General features: G+C 55.8%; 1 protein-coding gene across 7 annotated transcripts in view; it reads right to left on the bottom strand.

The window, feature by feature from the left end:
- Window positions 1-2419: 2419 nt before the first annotated feature.
- MGAT3 (beta-1,4-mannosyl-glycoprotein 4-beta-N-acetylglucosaminyltransferase) overlaps window positions 2420-20357 on the bottom strand; it is a 31819-nt gene continuing 13881 nt past the window's right edge. For all 7 annotated transcript variants that reach the window (XM_041756100.1, XM_041756098.1, XM_041756105.1 and 4 more), the window contains exon 2: window positions 2420-7244. In XM_041756100.1, coding sequence (XP_041612034.1) covers window positions 5642-7243 — 1602 coding nt within the window. In that variant the 5' untranslated portion in view covers window position 7244 and the 3' untranslated portion in view covers window positions 2420-5641. The remainder of the gene's footprint in view (window positions 7245-20357) is intronic.

The raw sequence follows: 20357 nt of genomic DNA on the forward strand, positions 1-20357 counted from the left end.
AAGAACCGTTCAGTTGAGCCCAGATCAGATTGTGGAACTGCTGACAAATGGTGGTTGTTTTATCTATTAAATTTCAGGGTGGTTTGTGTTGAAGCAATACATAGTTGATAGAGGAAACTATAACATAAAACTTAAAAATTATTTTAATTGAAAACTTAGTGTCCTGGGATGCCTGCGTGGCTCAGGGGTTGAGCGTCTGCCTTCGGCTCAGGACATGATCCCGGAGTTCCTGGATCAAGTCTCCCACCAGGGGGTCCCTGCAGGGAGCCTGCTTCTCCTTCTGCCTGTGTCTCTGATTCTCTCTGTGTCTTCCACGAATAAATAAAATCTTAAAAAAAAAAAAAAAAGCGTCCTGCTGTGTCTGGGAATTCACATGAGGGGTCAAGGATGTGCCCAGAGGCCTGGCCCAGGACAAGGCTTTTTACTGCTTTGAACTATAATCAGAGATTTGTGGATGTTCCATGATTTGGGGTGCCTGGATGGGGACTTCCGGTGGGCTCTGGGACGACGGGCCTTCAGGAGTTGGGGGTTTTAACTGCCTACAGTTCAAGCCTCAACCTGGAAAGCATCCATGGGAGTGCTTCAGTGTAGCTCTTGACCATGGCCCCCACTACTGCTCTCGTCTGCCCCATCCTGATGGAGCTTTACAGGCTGCAAAGCATTTCCCTGTATTTTATGTTATCCTCCAGATGCACTAAAGGTTTCTATGGACCAATTTTATGGACAGGAGATTGAATCTGGGGAAAATATGCCTCACCTCCGAGGCCACGGGGCCTGTGAGTACTCCCCGCCTTTCTGGATGGCGAGGTGAGGGAGTTAGTTGTGCCCGACGCTCCCAGACAGCACAAGGCCAGCTTTCTAGGCTCTGATGACTTCACACGTCAGCCCTCACCTGACCGTGCTGAGTGCAGCTGCTCCCCACTGCGATTCTCCTGAGAGCAGGGACTGTCTTCCCTCGGTGTCCCCCAGGCTGGCACCATGCCGGCCTTGGTTAGGAGCTTGGCTGGTGTTTGAACATTAGCACAGGCATCCTCTCCGCCTTCCCCACGTCCACACCTCTTCCCCCCTCCCCTTCTCCCTCCCCTGTGGATGCTGAGGCCAGGAGGGCAGCTTAGCACTTTGTGTCCCAGCCTCCCTCCCCACAGCTATAAAACGGGAATGATGGGGAGGGAAATCTTGCAGCCCAGAGTCTGGCACGGAATAGGCACTTAAAAAATACTGTCCATGTCTATGATGATGATTCACTCTGGGACACGATCTAAGGGTTGTAAACTTGATCTTAAATGGCGAGGGGTCACCATCACCCTCTTTTGGCTCAGTGGGACGTCTGCATCTCCTCCACTGTCCCACAATCCTGTGGAATTCCACTCCCCACCCCATCCACCCCAAGCACCTGCAGCAGGTGCCTTCCTGAGCTTTGGGCATGTGGCCGGAGTCTAGGTGTCTGAGTTATGCATGTGGGTGCTCAGGGGCACATTAGCCCCTACTCCAGCCACCAATACTTCTATCTCTCCTGTCTCCAGCCCGGATCTCCCCACCTAACACAGTGGCTGCCCAGCCACCCCACAGGGGACTGAGGCAGAGTTCAAAGTGCACCTGCTTCCACCAGCCCTGAGACCTGCCTTAGAAAATCCCCAGGGGGTTCCTTCCCCAGGACAATACCATTATCCTTGGACCTAGAGGGAGCCTCCAGAAAGCCCCTCACCTTCCACAGCCCCAGGCACCATCAGAGCACAAGTCCACAGGAGAGACACTGCCATCCTCACCTGCCCCAAAGGGCTGGTGACAGAACCAGTGCTGGAGTTCCAGGTGTGGTCCCTCTTCTGCCAGCAAGTGGCTGTGTGACCTTAGGACCTGAATTGGGGGAACCTGGCTGGCTCAGGAGTGAGAATGTGTGACTCCTGATCTTGGAGTTGTATAAGTTCAAGCCCTGTGTTGGGTGTAGGGATTAATTAAAAAAATAAAATCTTAAAAAAAAAAAAAAGGAACCTGTGACAGGCATAGAGGGGAAGAGCACTGGGACAGGAATGTTTGTCTGCTTGCCCCAAGAGCAGGACAGGGAGTACAGGGTGTCCCCGCTCTGGGCAGACACCAGGGCCTTCACCTGCAGCTCCAAAGGGACACCAGCTGCCTGGGAGGGTGGGTGTCGCCAGTCCCAGGCCACTTCTTCTTTCTGCAGCCCTCCTTCCAGCACTTTCCGTTGTCTGGCATTTCTAGGTGTGGGTGGCGTGAGGGAGGATGCTCCATTGGCCATGTGTGTGAGAGACTGCACCCCTCAGTGAAGGGGCTCCGCATGTGTCCCCCCTTCCCCCAAGCAGCCATCCTGTCCAGGGGGAGGAGGTCTTTAGGAAGACCAGAGCCACCCCCTGGCACCCCATCCTGACCCAGAGCAACCCCAAACTGGCCCCACACGCGCACCTTTCAGACTTTGTAGCTGTTTTTATTATTAATATTATCTTTTCCTTTAAGCATCCCTTTAAGGGTGAAATGAAATCCAACCATTTACAGAGAAAATGATTTCAGAATGTACATATTGATTTTCCCTTACAAAAAAAATAATACTATTATCATTGGCGTCCTTAAATTATACATTTCCCGGGGCCCTGCCTTCTGCTTGGGGAAGTCCCATCTCCCCTCCCCGACTGTCACCTATGCCCTCAAAGCTCCCCCATGCCTGCTCCTGCGAACCAACACGACCCGTGGGTGGGCTGAGCCTCCTGAGTCTAGAGGTCATATGGCCAGTGGTTCCCAGGGAAAGACACCTGGTGATGGTGACAGGGCCGGCAGTGTGCCGACACTCCCATTCACAGTTTGATTTCCTTTCATACTGGGGGAGTGGCTCCGGGCTCCCCTGCCCCCCGAAATTCCCAGTGTATGATGTAAGTATAAGTGAAACTCGTCAACCCCACGCCGTGGCCCCCCACCCCTCTGATGACCGCCCTCTGCACCCAATGGCGCGGTCTCCCCTTGGCAGTGACTGTGAACAGTGTTCTGAGTCTGAGAGGGAAGGTGGGGCCTGGCAGGTCTGAGCTCCCCCCTTTTCCTTCCCCTGCCCTGGAGCTGGTAAACTGGAGGCCAGCCTGGGGAGGGGGCATCCCACAGCAGCTGAGGGTGCCAGGGGTATGGGATGAGGAAGCCTGCCAGGAGGGAGGCCCTGGGCTGGGGCTCAGGCATGATTCAGGAGCCCCCAGAGATTGCCTGTCCAGATGAGTGGAGGTGGCTGGGAAGGCAGGCCCTGGCCTGGGTTGGGCTAGAGCCCCAGGGACATTCTGACCTCTTTTGCCAATTCTCAGCTTCAAGGCGGACTAGGAAGGGGGGGTTGCTATAACTCCAAGGGAGGGGCTCCCTGGGGGCACGTCACAGACTCCCTTGGGTAGGGAGAGTGGAGGCCAGAGAGCCTCCTCTGCCTGCTTCATGCCTGCCCACGAGAGGCTGCTCTGCGGGCCGGCTCCCCAGACCACGCCCACACCAGACATCTCCCTGGACAGAGGTGTGGCAAAGGAGATGCCCTTCTCTCCCCGCTCATCAGAAACCCCAATAAGACACCCAGAGAAAGTCCTGGCTGGAGGCTGGGTGGGACGGGGTGGAAGGATATGGTTGGGACCAAGATGGGCTGGGGAGGTAGTGAGCTCTCAGCTGTTCAGCCCTCAGGTCAGGAGGATTCTCATTCCTTGGACTGAAAGACAGACAGACAGACAGACCTCGCATTCCCTTTAGCCTTGCTTTCTAGGCTCCCCAAGGGCTTTCTGCCTCAGTCACGTTAGGGGAGCCGCAAGGAGGTGTGGCCACAGGCTCCAGGTCCTGGGGAAGGGGAGGCCTGGGCCCTGCCCCCACATCCATACAGAAGCATATATTTACAGGGACACCCCAATACAGACACGTACAAGTACACACCAAGCATGCACACATGCCCATAAATACACACACACGCACAAACATGTACCATTCCACTGGCAGGCTCTGCATCCTGGCATCACTGGGTGAACATCTACGGGGGCCTCGGGTGGGGTGTCTCACCCCTCCTACAACTACAGGCTCTCACTGCCCCCCAGCCCTGGGGGGCTGGCGGTGAGTGGGGGCAGGAGCAGGTGCTTCTAGGAGCTCTGAACGGAAGAGCAGGATCCTAGGACTGCGTTAGCCACTCCTACGCCCTCTCCCCATCCCCCTCCCTCTGTGCCAAAGACGTTCCTTGTCTCCTGTCTCCCCTCTCTCCTCCTTCCTTTACTAACAGGACTCTCGGGCTGAGGCTGGGCATGTGGCCGAAGACTACCTGTCTCAGCTTCCCTTGCAGCTACCTGTGGCCATATGACTAAGGCTCGGCCAGTAAGATGGAACCAGAAGTGACCATGCCATTTCCAGCTCATGCCCTTGAGAGGAAAGGGCATGTGCTTCTCCTGCCATTCTCTGCTCTTCCCGGGCTGGGATGCATATGTGATGGTGGGAGCTAAAGCAACCACTCTATCCAGAATTGGAAGGTGCACATGAAGGAGAGCACTGCTGCCTGACTGTATCTGGACCATCTCCCTCTAGACGGTTAAGCTAGAAACAAGCTTGTCTTGCTTAAAACCACTATATTTCAGGGTGTCTTAATTAGAGCAGCTGAGAATCTAACCAATACATCCCCTGCCCTCATGAGGCGAAGAGGAATGAGATGACACACGGCTGGCCTTAAAGTCCCTCCTGGGCCCAGGGCAGCCCCACGGGCCCTTCCTGGTTCTAGCCAGACCCAAGGAGGGGTGCAAGGGTGTCTCTAGCAGAGACAGTGCGGAGCTGGGGCTGGGGTTCCAGTGGGAAGGGGTGATGGGGAACCTCCTCCCCCCCCACGCCCCCTCTCAGGCCCCACCTACTAGGCTGCCTGATGGTCCAGTCTCTGGCTCCCATCTCACCCTGAGAACTAGACTCTTGGCCTTGCAGGGACTGACTGGGTAGCCCGTAACACAGAAATATAAAAAGAAAGAAGGAATGTCGAGGCCAGGTTTGGAACCAAAAGGAAGACTCCGCAGGCTTCCGCAGACCCCCTGCCTACCCCGCAGGTGCTATCCGGCGATGCAGGGGTGGCCCATGGGGCAGAGTTCTCAGCTCCCTGCGGCTCAGCTCTTGAGGACACTGGGCTTCCTCCCAGCCTGCCGCTGTTTCTCCTCCCCTCCCACCTCGGTGTCCCCTCTCCCTCCTGGACCCAAATGTGTCTATTTACAGAGCCTCAGGACCTCCTGGCACGCCCACTTTTCCGCTGCAGGTCCAAAGCCCCAGGAGGTCACATGGTAGGTTTCTCCCTGGCAGGGGCTGCAGCTCCCGCTTGGCTGCCCTGGGGAGTTCCTGCAGGTTCCCTTCCCCACCCTGCCCGCCCTCCCTTGCCACCCAGTAACCATCACGCACTCTCTGCTGGCACCTCCCAGCCACAGCACTCCTGGTGGACGGAGGGGCCCGACTCCCCTCTCCCGATGAGGAAGGAAGGATGTTTTGTGAGCTCACAGGCCTGACCCTTGCTTGATTCCCAAGGGCCTGAGCAGGGAAGACTCCTCCGCCCATCCACTCCCGGTCCTCTGAAGAACCAGCCAGACAGCAGAGGGAGGCAGGGAAGCATCAGGGGGGCCGCCGCCACTCCCCCCACCTGCCACCGGCCCTCTAAGATCATGCAGCCTTAGCCTTCGACCACATCCAATTTGCCCCTGGCGGGTGGCCTTCCCTCGGGACCCCTGTTCCGCCGCCCACCTTCCGCGGTGCTCTTGGGCTCCTGGTAGGGGTTGTCCAGCAGGTAGCGGAACTGGGCGTAGTTGTTGAGCAGGTACTTCGGGGCGTACATGTGCTCGCTGGGGTCGGCCGGCGGGTACTCCTGCTGCGTGCCGTCGAACCAGCCCCCGGTGCGGATCAAGCTGCGGATGTAGTTGAGGTCCCGCTTGTCCTCGTAGTCGCCCCAGCGGGGGAAGTCGCCGTTCTGGGCGGACACGAGCTTGAAGTAGATGCCCTCGGGCGTGAAGCACCAGGAGCAGTGCCAGCCGGCGAAGTGCAGGGGGCTGCCGAGCGACCACTGCACCAGGATGTGGCCCGTGCGGTTCTCGTACTGCCGGAAGTTGGGCATCGTGTAGTACTGGCGGCGGCGCAGGCGGATGCCATCCAGCCCGTACACCGTCTGCAGCATGTCCACCGTGCAGCCCGACACCACCTCCAGGGTGCCCGGCTGCTTCCAGAAGAAGCCGTACAGCGACTTGCGCATGTGGAAGGCGAAGGGCTCGGTCCAGCCGTCGTACAGCTTGAGGAAGAGCACGCCGTCGCGGGCCGGGATCTCGTCGGCGTCGTCGATGATGAAGACGTCGTCGGGCCGCAGGTTGCGCAGCCGCGACACGCCGTCCTGGGTCAGGAAGGTGCGCAGGTAGTCGTCGGCGATCCAGCCGTCCTGCCGCCCGCCCAGCGGGAAGTGGTCCAGGAAGACGTAGAGCACCTTGTGCCGGATGTACTCGAAGGTGCCGTTGGTCAGCATCTCCCGGAACTTGAGCGGCCGCGGCTCCCCGTAGGCCGTGAAGTTGGACTCGCACACCACGAAGGCGTCCACCACGTCGCCCAGCTCGTGGAAGCGCACGTCCAGCAGGTCGAACTCGTGGTTGATGTTGATGGCGTTGATGACGCGCCGCGGCACCTCGCGGGGCACCAGGCGCTCCTTGGTGGGCAGGTTGGAGTACTGCACCACGGTGGGCACGCCGCAGCTCGGCCCGTGCCAGCCCGGCAGGCACACGCACTCCACCCACTTGCGCCGCGCGCCGCGGGCCCCCGGGCGCTCGCGGGTGCTCAGCAGGTGCCGGGCCGGGCCGCGGGCCGGGGAGCCGTCGGCGCCCTCGGCCTTCTCCTCGGGCCGCCCCGAGAGGGGCCTCTCCAGCATCTTGGTGCCCGGTTTGAAGCAGACGCCCCCGGCCTTGGTGCGCACGAAGTACTCGGTGGTGTCCTCGGGCAGCACGAAGTCCACCCGGTGGAGCTCCTCGGTGGCCTTGCTCGGAGACAGCGGCTGCAGCAGGGGCGAGTGCGAATAGAGCGGCGTTCGCAGCAGGTCAGGGCTGCCCGGCTCCGGGCTGGCCTGGGGCGTGACGGGGGCATTGTTCCAGAAGAAGCTGGACACGAGGTTCGGGCTCAGGGAGGCCAGTTCCCGGGGGAAAGTGACATAGGACAGGGTCTTAAAGAAGTGCAGGAAGGAGATGAGGCACAGGCCGGCCATACAGAACATGAGAAAGAGCTTGTAGCGTCTCATCTTCATCCTGCAGTAAGGGGGGAGAGAGCAGACAGGTCAGGGGGCTGCAGACCTGGGTGAGGAGAGCCTGAGGCCCCTCTCCTAAGGAAGGGAACCCGAGGAGGCCTTCGCTGCCACCCAGTCTGTGCACCTCCCAGCTGGTGCCTGGCGCTCCTGCAGGAAGTCACCTCCTGTCCCCACCCCACCCCCCCGGAGTTCAGCCTGAGAGTCCAACTCACTGTACCAAGTACCCCGGGAAGGCAAGGCATCGACGAAATTCCCCTCCTGGTCAGGACCTCCTCCCCGTTGCCACAGCCCTCCTTCCCCAGAGACTACCAGGTCATCACACTCACCCCCTCTGCAGCCTGATCCTCCACCTGGCCTGCCCACTCTGACCAGACCAGCTGCATCGCTAGACTTTGCTCCAGGAACAGTGCAGTCTGGGAAAAGCTCAGCTCTGCAGTGCAGAACCTGCCCCAAGGGAGGGGGAGAGTGGGCTGCAGGCTGCCAACATGGGTCCCCTCCCTGACCTGCCCACGGAGCTTTTCTTTTTTTTCCTTCTCTTTCTTTTTTTTTTTTTTTGTGTGTGTGTGTGTGTGTGTCAGTATGTTGACAAATCTTTCTAATTCCTTTTCACTGAAAGAATTCACAGGTTTCAAGGAAACACATCTAACACTTAAAAGAATAAGTAAAAGTTCCCCTCCGTTACCGATCTCCAGGCATAAGGTGTGTTGCTGGTTTGATATGCAAGATTTCTGTCCTTGATTTCCTATTTTTCATAAATATTACCTAATGGACACCAACTACAATCAAGTTGTTTTCCACGATCAATGATAAGAGATTTTCGTATCAGTAGTAATAGATCTACCATTTCGTTTTAAATCCCACACAATATTCCATGGTTATTTTGAATGAATCACTCTCTATTCATGAGTGACTCATGAGTATAACCATTCTCTCTATTCACTTAAACAGTTCGATTTATCAATTAGTTTGTGGCTGTGGAATGGAGAGCCTTGTATATTGCTTTTTACAATTGAAGTGAACTTTCTATTATGGAATATTCGTAGCATATCAGAAAAGTTGCAAAGAGAGTACAGAGGGTTCCTTAGACTCCTCGCTCGGTCTCCCCCCAGGGCTAGTGTCTTACATCACCATGGTACGCTTGTCATACCTTGAAAATTGAAACGGCCACATTATGATTAACTAAAGTCTATACTTTATTCAGGTGTGCTACTTATTTCACAAATGAACCTGTGGAGCAAGAGAGAACTGCTGACTATAATCCTCCAGCTTGTTTTGTCTTAGAGCCCAGTGAGGTGGGCAGGCAGGCTGGGAGGCTACACCCATTGGGCCAAGTAGGACCTGGATGACCTACTGAGTTTCAGGAAGGGCTAGGATAGAAACTGGCCTTTGGCCGCTGGTGTATAATCATTTCCCCTTCCATGCATCCCCCATGAGTAAGGCACTGTCCTTCCATGTAGAACATTCTTTCCTTTCAGATGTTCCTTTCTTTGGCTTCTCCTTACTTCTCTGGGTCATTTGGGCACCTTGCTGCCATACCCTCCCCTGCACTTCCTAACTCTGCATACAGCAGGGGAGAGTGGAAGGATGCACACCTGGCCTCAAACTTCTGTGACCTTAAAGAACAAAACAAAACAAAAAACTTCTGTGACCTTAAGCAAGGCTCCTTGCCATTCTAAACCTCAGTTTCTACACCTGTGAAATGGGTACAGCATTCCTGGTGGGCAGCAGGTGCTTAATAAACTTCGGTCGTTTCAAGGCTGGAAGATTCCAACATAATTTTCTCTAAGCTATGTGGTTACAAGGCACAGATTCATGAAATGTTTGATCGAGAACAAATTTTAAGACCACCTCCTCTAATCTTTTAATTTTATAGAGGAGGAAACCAGGACCTAGAGGACTTCAGGAAGCTGCTTGATGTTACAAAGCTGGGGCAGGATCCTGGGTGGCTTGACTCCTGGGCTACACCCTGTTCCCAGCCTCACCTTGGTGGGGAGTCCTGAGCAAACTAATGAGCCATGGAGTCGCCACCAATGGCGACTGGCCAGGGTACTTGGTGCTGTCATGTCCATCCAGTTTGAATACCTGGCTCTCCTGGAGCCTGCCCCAGCTGACTGGAGACAGTCTGGCAGGACAATCGGGGGTGGGGACCTCTGCTAAATGTCAGCTGTCCCAGGGCAGGGGGTGGGGGGCTGGTCTCCACTGGCTTTTGAGAAGGCGGGAGGGAGGGGCTGCTCCTTGGCAACATTTTATTTTTTTTATTTTTTATTTTTTTTATTTTTTTTTTTTTTTTTTCTTGGCAACATTTTAAAGTAGGTCTTCTGGGCTCCTCTCTCTGTAATGGATTCCAGCCCTACCCTGGCCAAGTGAGACCAGGTAGAGGCCAGCTGGGTGAGTGGAGGGGCCAAGGGGTGAGGCCCGATAAAGGAGGGTCGAGGCGTTCTTGCTGTGGCCAAGACCAGGCATAAGGCAAACCTGCAGACTGAGCTGGGCATAGCAGAAGCGTCCAGCATGACCCGCCAGGGGCTCTGAGGACCTGGTAAGGCAGTCCTGATCCTTCTGGTTATTTTTTCCCACTTGGAACCTACCTCTGTGGAACACACACCGACCCTGGCCCTTGTCGGACTGGCCCATGAGCTGTGGAGGGCAGGGCCAGGTTGCCACTCAGATGAACTCCCCTGGCAGCAGTGGCCCTGAGGAGTGCCAAGGGCCGCCATGGCCCCACCCAAGTCACACTGACCCAGCTGCTCCTTGGCTCCCTGGGCAGGCTGGCTTTCAGGATCTGGTTACACCTGGCCAGATGTGCCCTTCGGAGGACAGACCCACCGGTACCTGGGATCTCCCTTTCACTGGGGCTTTTGGACTGAGGCCACTTGATAAGGCCCCAGCCAGGCCTGCTGCTGAGAATCAAGGAACTGTGTGTGGCTCCCTCATTGCTCGGGCTGCTTAGGAGACAGAAGCACCTGGTAGTCGGCCTGTAGCAAGCTAGGGCCTCACAGACCATATTTTCTGGGACACTTTCACTTTCAGCTTCACTCTTACTTTTCTGGGCCCGACCCTTTTTTAATCTTATCTTCATGTATTTTGATAAGTACTTGAAATACCTTTTTTTTTTTTTTTTTTTTTACTGTGTGGCATATAAATAGGAAACGGAATAAATAAAGCATTGACTCCTGAGGTCTCATGCAAGTCTCATCCACTTTGGAAGGTTACTGTAACCACCCATTTTACAGATAGGGAAACTTTTCCCAAAGGCCATTAGGAAGGTGGCTGAGTCAGGACCTGGCACCCCTCCCTCCCTCCCTTCCTCCTTACAGCTGAGATGGATCCCTCCAGGCAGCCCAGCTGTGGGCTAAATCCACAGAACCTAATTAGGCCCCAGCTGGCAGCCTTTCTCCCTCCACTATAAAGCTTTGTTGAGGGCAGCCTGGGTGGCTCAGCGGTTCAGCACTGCCTTCAGCCTAGGGTGCAATCCTGGAGACTGGGGATCGAGTCCCATGTCAGGCTCCCTGCATGGAGCCTGCTTTTCCCTCTGCCTCTCTCTGTCTCTCATGAATAAATAAATTAAATCTTAAAAAAAAAAAAAAAAAAAAGCTTTGTTGAGAATCCATCAGGTGCAACAACAAAACTGATGGTCACTGATGCTTATAAGCCAGTGAATGGCCCGAGCACATTCCACACTAGACATCGTTGGATCCTCTCAATGCGAAGCAAGTACCTTTATCATTCCCATTTTATAGGTGAGAACACTGGGGCAGAAAGATGATATAACTTGCCCAGTGTCATACAATTAGTAAGGGGTAGACAGTGGGCTTTCACCCACTGGTAAACCTGTCCTGAGCCCCTTCCATCTGCCATGTGCAACCCAAGTAGAGTGACACCAAGAATCTACTGGTGACCAGTGAAAACAACCCAGTAGATGGAACAGCCACTACTACTACCTTTGACCCACACAACACCCCCACAGGGTGCTCACCCGATCCAGATCATCCACTCACACACCAACTGCTTATCAAGAGCCCACTGTGTGCCAGGCACTGTACTAAGCCCTGGGAGCCTGGGAGACGAGGCAGACGAGGACCCCCACCTCCGTGCAGCGTACGCAGGGGTGAGCAGGGCAAGGAAATGCAATAAACTAGAAATAAATGAGTCAGGTAATACTGCACATTAGAAAGAGTTGTGCTGGGCAGCCCGGGTGACTCAGCGGTTTAGCGCCTGGCTTCAGCCCAGGGGTGATCCTAGAGACCCAGGATTGAGTCCCACATCAGGCTCCCTGCATGGAGCCTGCTTCTCCCTCTGCCTGTGTCTCTGCCTCTCTCTCTCTCTGTCTCTTAAGAATAAATAAAATCTAAAAAAAAAAAAAAAAAAAAAAAAGAATTGTGCTCCAGAGAAAAATCTGGGTAAAGAATAGGTGGAGTGGGTTCAGTGACAAGCAGGTGCTCAGTGCATGCCTCTCTGAGAAGAGAGAGACTTGAAGACGACAAGGGGGCAGGGGAAGAAGATTCTGGGCAGAAGGAACAGCCAGTGCTCAGAAGGGAGATGCATGGGATGGGTCCAGATCATGCAGAGCGTGAAGCCTCAGCAGGAAATGTGGTTTTCACGGGAGGATTCTGGGCAGAGGAGGAACATGACCCGACCCTGGTCTGAACAGACTCACTCGAGCTGCTCTGTTGAGAGTACACTGTTGCTGCAGGGAGCGCGGCAAGGAGACCCCGGCATAGTCCAGGTGTGACAGGGGGCGGCTTGAACCACAGTTGGGGATGGGGTGCAGAAAGCGCTCAGATTCCGCTGGATTTGCTGAAGACTTGGATGTGAACTGTGAGCAAGGAGTCAGGACCTAGAAGGATGGAGTCTTTGACTGGGGTGGGGGATGCCCCTCAGCTGCAGAGCTGGCTTTGAGTCAGGCTGTCTCTGCAGGTCCTCACCCTCACCTGGCCTCCCCCCTAGCAGATGCGAACACAGAGGCTGATGAGGGGCAGGGCCAGCCACCTTGAGGGCTAATGGCAGAGCCTAGCTGTTGACCTTGGTCTCTGGATCCAAATCTCACATCCTTCCAGGAGTATGCTTGGTCTAGAAACTTCACAGGATGGAGGGGTGTGGTGAGCAATGCTTTGGATCTGAGGACCCCTTGTGGGCTCTGGGAGGAGGAACTGGTTTGGGGGACATTGTTCAGTTCACCATTCTCCACCTCCTCCTCCTGCTTCCTGACATGCATTAGCTTGAGCCCCTCCAGGAACTCAGGACCCCAGGAGGGGTGAGGTGGTCAGGACCTGCCTGGAGAAGCAATTTTAGCTGAGGGAGGACTTGGGTCTCTAATGGGCTGGCCCATTGCCTTCCAAGGCCGACACAGGCAGCTTCCTGAGGGCAAAATCCCTGTCCAGTCATTCCTATTGCTGAGGATGATCTTAGGCAGCTCAGAGGTCATACCTATACCCTTACTCGTTTCAGTAAAATTCACCAAATATTTATTTGATGTTTGCTTTGTGTCAGGGCCAGCATCTCCTGAAACCAAGTGTCTTTTGCCCAGGTTAGAACTTGGAAGAACCATACTGAGCTCTCCCAACCCTCTTCCTGACAACCTGCATCAGTCTCTGGATTTATGTAGCTACTGTGAATCTGAGTCTCAAGATTGCTTGGCCTCTCTGAGCTTCAACTCCCCCATCTATAAAACGGATATAATCATTCCTGTCCTGCCCACTTCAAATGAGACACCAAATCAGGGAGATCAATCCATAGTCCTCTCCTGTTCCCAACACTCACCATGCTGAGCTCACCTTCCCTGACATCTGTCTCCTCAGCTGGACTACCAGCTCCCTGGGGCAGGGAGCTGTACACAGCAGGTGCTCAACAAAAGCACCCTGCATTGTCCTGGGCCTCCTCAATGTGCTCACCATCACTTCCATGCACACAGACTCTGGAACAAGACTCCAAATTCTGGCTCTGCCATCTTCTATCTGTGTAGGCTTGGGCAACTTCACAACTTTCATTTTTTTTTTCCATCTATGAAATAAGAGTTCAATAATCCATGCAAAGTGCCTGGCGCATAATAAGTATGAAATAAACCTTAAGTCTTCTTACTCCTATTGCTATATCCCAGCCTGGCAGAAAGAACTTTTGGGTGGGGATGTGGCACGAGCTCAAAGGCTTGGAGGTGAGCCCCTGGCAAAGCCTGGGCCCTGGTGGGCACTGTCCTATCTCAGAGGAGCAAGAGGCAGGGCAGGGGCTCTGCAAGTGAAGCCTAGGAAGAACCTGGGCCTGACGGTGGAGGGGCTGAGAAACAGCACCCTGCTTCCTGGGGCACCGGGGAAATGAGGGAAGAAATTTCAGGCCCTCTAGGAGCCTCCCCGAGTTCCCCCCAACCCTCAACACACATATCACTCTGTGAGTGGTACCCAGCCCCAGGGGCCTATGTTTCCTGCATGAAAGTGGTGGGGTGGGCTGGGTGCTTCCTGGTAGCCAGATAATCAGGGACGGGGGAGACTAAGGCTGATCCTGACCCAGGATAGTGGCAGGATCAGCCCACTCCGGGCCTCCTCTTCTTGTGCTGACTTAGGTCTGTGGCCATGCCCCAGAAGGTGCCCCTGGGCAAGTTTTCTTCCTTCTCTCCCTGCTCCTACCTCTTCCTTCTCCTCCTTCCTTCTTTGGGCTCTGCTTAGAAGGTTGATTGGGTGAGGCAGGGAAGCAGATGAGCCCAAACCCCACAATCCAGTCATGATCTCGGGGTCAGGGCTCAGGCTCAGTCCAGGGGGGCTCCTGGTCAGAGAGGACAGGTGTTCCCTGGAGACCACAGGCTAGGAGTGTGGGCCTGGCTGGGCTGGCAGTAGATGCAGACACACCCTGACAGCTGTCATCGGAGTGACAGGAAGCTCCCGTGGCGCTCTCCATGGTCCTGAGCTAGCCTGCGCTGACCAGGGTCCTAGCTCAGCCCTGGGAATGCCCTCCACCAGCCTCTCACCGGCCCCTGCCAACCTCCTCTGTGGTTCAGTGGCTCATGTCCTAATGGCCACTCCCCCTGCCCACCATCCTCTGGCCCCCTTCCCTGCCTGCCTCATGACACCAGGACACCTGGTGTCCTCAGTTCTGGAACAGCCACAGGGCCCTCAACTCCTACAACTGGGAAAAGGGACCAGTTGTGGCCTGCATCCAGCAGCAAAAGGGTCCGACACCTACTAGGTGCTCAGGACGCCCTGGAAATGTCTATGGGGGAATTCCTGGAGGTCACACAGTCCACCTCGTCTCCACTCTTGGGCAGGAAATGGCCCCTCTACAACCCCAGCCTGGGAGCACCTTTGAATGCACCCTCATTTCTCCATCAATTAGTTCATCTGCTTGAAAGGACATCTTGATTTTGAGCTGAAGTGCTTGCCTCCATCCCATGTGACCCCAAGGCTCTGCCCATCTCCATGAGGAGGCAGGAGATGTATCTTTGCAGCAAAGTCTGCCTAAGACACAAGGTGGGCACAGTGGTTGCAATGTCAGATCTGAACATTGCCTCTGACCTACCTCTCATTATCCTACCTCTGCTGGCCTCAGTTTCCCTTCTCTATAAAATAGACATATAACAAATGAGTCAATCCATGCAAAAGAAGAGTAACTGTGCCTAAGCATACAGTGGGTGCTCAGTGAGCATCGGCTTTCATTGTTACTGGAAATCAGGAAGATCTGGTTTAAGCCCCAGTGCTGTAATTTTACTGTGTGCCCTTGGGCAAGTTACTTAGCTTCTCTGGACCTCAGTCTCAGATAGGGAAGGAAGATATCCCCTCCCTTGCAGTCCTGTGGGAGATCTGGATGAGCCGTGGTGTCAAAACATCCTGCATGGAGCCCAGCACTTAGCAGATGCTCTAAAAATACCTGCTTCTTTCCTTCCATTTGGCTTTCCTGCCAGACAACCAAATGCAGATGACATGACTGAACATGCCAGGCCTTGCTCCTAGCCAACTTTGTTAAAGGACTGAGCCAATTGGAAGGCTGCTTACTACTGACTGGCACCCATCATCCTCCTGGGCATTCTCAGTGACTCATCTGGCTTTCAGAGCCCAGGGAATCTGGAGCCCCACAGAGGGTCCAGGCTCCTCCCCCAGGGTCTCAAGGGCCCTGGAGTAAGAATATTGTCCAAACCTTCACCCCAGGCCAGCGCCCCTGCCAAGTAACCATCTGGCCTCTGCTGGTCCAATTCTTAGCACCACCCATTCCAAGCACGTCAGGCTGGTAGAAATGCTTTCTGTTGACCTAAATCAGCCTCCTTGGAGCTTCTGCTACTGCTTCCGGGTCCTCCCTTGGGGGTTAAGCAGAGCAAGTCAGCACCTCAGGAATCAGAAGACTCTGTGGCACTTCTCCTTCCAATGTGAGGTTCCACGATCCCCCACGGAGAGACAGGCAGGGGAGGCAGCTACAGAGTCTGACAAATTCCAGAGTTCTGGCAAGATGCAAGAAACAACTGACGCTGTGTTTATTTCTTCATCTCTCATCATTTTATTCATCCCTTCAGCTCCTGTCTATCAGACAGCGCTCCATGAGGGTCAAGCCTATACACAGGGATGTCACCCCACAGCCGACGCATCATCCAAGCTACTGGTGGACATTTACCAAGAACCTGCAGTGTGCCAGGTACTGCCCCTGCAATGGCTGGAGAAATTAGGGGCTCATTCCTGGGCCCCCCCTGGAGGAAGGTATGTTGAGTCTCCATTTTGTAAATGAGGAGATAGATTCCTCATAGCTTCGAGGTTAAGCTACTCGCTCAGCCACACAATGCTTGTGGGAATGAAACAGATGAGATTCCCCAAGCATCCTGCACCTGCCAACAGGTGGGCCTGGGACCCAGTGGGGCTGCAGATTTGGGGGTTCTACCCCAGGCGAAGCATGAGTGGCCTGGGTGAGGGAGGGTCTGGTGTACCCTAACCCCCCAGTCCTCAGGACTTCTACTCCCCAGCACTCCTCAGAGAGAAGTCGGCTTAAAGGACCAGCCCTGGTCAAGGGCCCCAGCAGCCCAGTCACTGAAAAGTCCTGGCGGACTCTGTTTACCATGGTGCAGGTGGGGGAGCTGCTGCTGCTCCCATCCACAGATTAGGAAACCAAGGCACAAAGCGAGGCACAGCTACAATGGGAGCCAGTTCTTGGACCAGCCAGATGAGGCATCCCAGCCACCCCCTGGGCACAGGGATCTGGGGCCTCTACTCTTTCTGCTGGCTTAGCTCCGGAGCAGGAGCCTGGCTGAAGCCTCAGCCCAATGCCCATGCCTGGGAGCCCTTCCTGTGGTGAACCCTACCACTACCCCTGCTCCACAACCAGCCCATGTGCCCTGGCCCTCTCGCCTTCCTCCAAAGCCCTCCCCACTCAGCCTGCTCCCAGTCCCCTGCCAGCTGCCTAAGAACTTTCCCACAGAGTGGTAGCATGTGCCTGAGAAAGTTGGTTCCCAAGGCTAGGACCTGCCCTCATCTCCCTGGAGCCTCCTTCTCTTTCCCCACTGGTCACTGGCCCACCGAGGACATCAGCGTTTGGTCCCCAGAGGCCCATGGGTAGTGAAGATATAGAGCACTTCCACCCGCCCAGAATGTTCTACTGGACAGCACTGGAGGCTAAAGAGATTAGTCATCCTTAGACATCAGCCAATGGGGTGGCTGTGTTCAGAAGCCTGCTGTGGCTCCCACTGTCCAGCATTGAGGCTCATGGCTGCTGTGACTCCTGACTTTTTTAAAAGATTTTATTTATTTATGTATGAGAGACACAGGCAGAGGGAGAAGCAGGCTCCCTGCAGGGAGCCCAATGTGGGACTCTATCCCAGGTCTCCAGGATCACACCCTGGGCTGCAGGTGGCGCTAAACTGCTGAGCCACCCGGGCTGCCCTGACTCCTGCCTCTTAAGATCAGCCCCTACCTTGCCTTATTCACGTTAACATGATGGTCACCACTTATCACACGCTGAGGTATCACCAGCTGTCAGCATAGGTTTTACATACACTGGCCTCTCCCAGCCATCCTTAGAGGTAGGACTTATCATCCCCACTTTACAGGAGGAAATTGAGGAAATTGAAGCTCAGAGGGCAAAGCAACTTGCAGAGCATTCCTCTGCTCACCTGTGCACACCCACTGCTCTGCAGGGCCTGAGACCCACGCGGCTGGCGGGGAGGGGAAGGTGCCGTTGGCCTGAGCCCCAGACACTGAAGACTCTGAGTGATGGCCAGTATCAGCTTCCAGAGCTATCGAACAGCACGATCTGTGATGGTGCAAACAGCTAGGCCGCGCTATCCTACACACCAGCCGCTAGCCCCGCGTGGCTACTGAGCACTTGAAATTGACTGGGAGACTGAGGAACTAATTTATAATTTCACTTAATTTGAATTTTAGTTTAATAGCCACATGTGCTAGCAGCTACTGAATTGGAGCACGCAGGTTCAGATAGGACTGGGGAGAATGGGGCAGGGGAAGGGGCAGGGGCAGGGAGCAGGGCTGATTGTACCAGCTCCGCAGGGATGGTGGGGCTGGAGGGGAGGATGCACATGGGAGGATGCTGTGCTGGAGGTGAGGTGAGGCAGCCTGAGGTATCCAGCCTGGGACCCAGGGTCAGGGCGGGGAGTGGTGGTGAGCTGCTGTGGGGACACTCCTTAAACACTGGGTGACAGAGGGAGGGAGTGGGTCACAGCGTCAGGGGCAAGAGGTGGGCTGGGGGTGGGACCTGGGGAAAGTCTGCGGAGGACAGAGGAGGACGAAGGCAAGGAGCTGAGCCCAAGCCCTGGGGAGGGCACTTCTGGGTGGAGGATTGGGCCTCATTGTGCAGAGGCAGCTGGAGGCAGTAAGGTGGAGCTATGGTGTTCAAGTCACAGGGCTGCCCTGAGGATTTCGTGTATGTAAAGTGTCTGGAACACTGCCTGACTGAGCGACCACCAGGTGGGTAAGAAACAGTATCTGGTGAGGGCCGGTGATGAGTGTTTGTCACAGGAGAGAGACTGAGGCATCTGAGGATGAAGCAAGGACTCCTGGTGGGTGGCTTTGGGGAGGGGAAGAGGGGGCTAGATGCAGACACAGACATCCCACGGAAAGGGTTCTGTGAGCACTGAGAACATGTGTCCCCAAACCAGGTTCTATGGAACCCCCAGGGCACTCCCGGGACCAGATGACAGAGAGAGACGGGGAGAGACAACAAAGCCTGGGACAACCCCTCCGGCCCCCCTAAACACACACACATAATCAAAAAGATGCTCACTCAGCTTTTCAATTTCATACATTGTAGTTTCTCCTAGGATTTTGTTTGCAGAAAGTCTTCTACACTAAAAAGAGGTCTAAAAACCCCAGTGGGGCAGAGGCAGATGCGCATTTCAGAGGGGCCCCAGGAGCTCTGCTGGTCTCTCACACACATAGTGGAAAGCAGAGGCATAGACTGGGCCTGGGGGGGTGGGTAACAGCCCTGCAAGGGGGCAGGGGGGCTCTTGCCTGAGTCCCCTAAGTGAGCAGGGAGGGAGTGTGGATGCATCCCAGCAGGGGTGCAGGGGTGCAGGGGCTGCTGGGGCAGAGGTGGGAGGAGCAGGGTGATGGCATGACCGGCACAGCCACAGAGCTGGAGATCATGTCTCCTCCGGCCCGTTTCTGCCCGGTCACAGTAAACTCAGCAGTGATTGGCCTTGTCCCCTGCCCTGTTCATTCCATTCCCACACTGTGACTTCTCCAAGTCAGGCTGACCCTGTGTTCCCGGCACCCAGCATGGGGCCCCGCCCAGACATTCAGCCAGTGTCTGGGGCAAGCCAAAGGGATGAGCACAAAGGTGGAACTGCAGGCACAGGGATCTGGCTGTGTCCCTGTCAACAGGGCCACATAGTCATGGACTTGCTGGGATGAAGAATCAAGAGGCTCAGCTGCCCCGCTGGGGGCTGGGGCCAGGCCTGGGTGGAGGGAAGGCGCCCAGGGGTGGGGGTGGGATGTGAGGATGGCAGGTCTCTGGTGCTTCTGCCCTGCCTGAGGTGGGTCGAGAGAGCAGAGCAGTCCTGGTTTGGAGCTGGGGGTGCAGCCAGGAACAAGATGCACAGATGAGGTTCTCCCAGGTGGAGGGAAAGAGGACAGAAGAGAAAACCAACAGAGGATGCCAGGTGTCAGCGCGGGCCTCCCGGAGAGAGGACGTTTCAGCTGCGACCTGAGAAGGAGCCACCCCACAGAGTAGAAAACCCCCAGTGCGGTGACAGCAAAGTGGGAGGGTGACAGGGGGGTGTCTGAGTCTGTGGCGGGCACGTGGGGCCTAGCGGGGCTGGCGAGGACACCCCACACTCCGGGGGCTGTGTGGACAGAAGCCTAGGCAGCCCGTCTCAGTTGTTGCCTCTTGAGTCAATAATACAGATGCAGCTAAACCCTCTACCTGGGCAGGGCTGGGCCAGTCTGCAGAGCAGTGGATCTGGAATATTCCTCCCAGAAGATGCCTCCTCCATCGTCGCCACCTTTGTGGCGGCTGGCACTTACTGAACGGCCCAGCTGCCAGACGCCGTGTGCCTTACTCCCTTTATCCTCACAGCCACTGCGTGGTGAGGACACGGGGGCCGGGAATGAGGGACCTGCCTGAGACTCAGCTGGCGGAGGCAGGACCCACCCGCGCTCACCACCTCTAGGGGCCCTCATTCAGGCGGCAGGGCCTAGGCTGCCCCCTTCAGCCTCGCCCAGGGCAAGGGCCCTCCCACCTCCACCCTGGCCCCCAGCAGGAGCCCAAGGGCTTGCCACTTGTGGGTCACATGCACCTGCCTGTTCCAGCAGGTGACTGGACCAGTCACGAGAGCCCTGTGTCCAGCTGCACAGTCCAAACCCCCTCTCCGAGGCTCCCTTCCACCTGTGATGGGGTGAGTCCCCTAGGGCAGCACTCTGTGAGGCCAGCCTACAGCGAGGTAACACCACATTTCACAAAGCCCAGAGTTTCCGGACAGGCCACAGGAGCCCGAGTCCCTTCCCACCTGATGCCAGCGGGGACAGATTGCCCTGGACGGGGTCTGCTGTTGGGATCTCTGGTCCCCCGAAGAGGGCCTGGGGCTCTAAGAAATCAGGGAACCTCCCTGGTGAGGCCCGGACTTCAGGAAGCTCCAGAAGGCCTGTAGTCTGTGGGGAGGCCTGGCTCAAGCCTGTACTGCACAACCCCGCCCTCCGCCGGC

This window comes from Vulpes lagopus, chromosome 5 (assembly GCF_018345385.1).
Source record: "Vulpes lagopus strain Blue_001 chromosome 5, ASM1834538v1, whole genome shotgun sequence".
NCBI lineage: Eukaryota > Metazoa > Chordata > Mammalia > Carnivora > Canidae > Vulpes > Vulpes lagopus.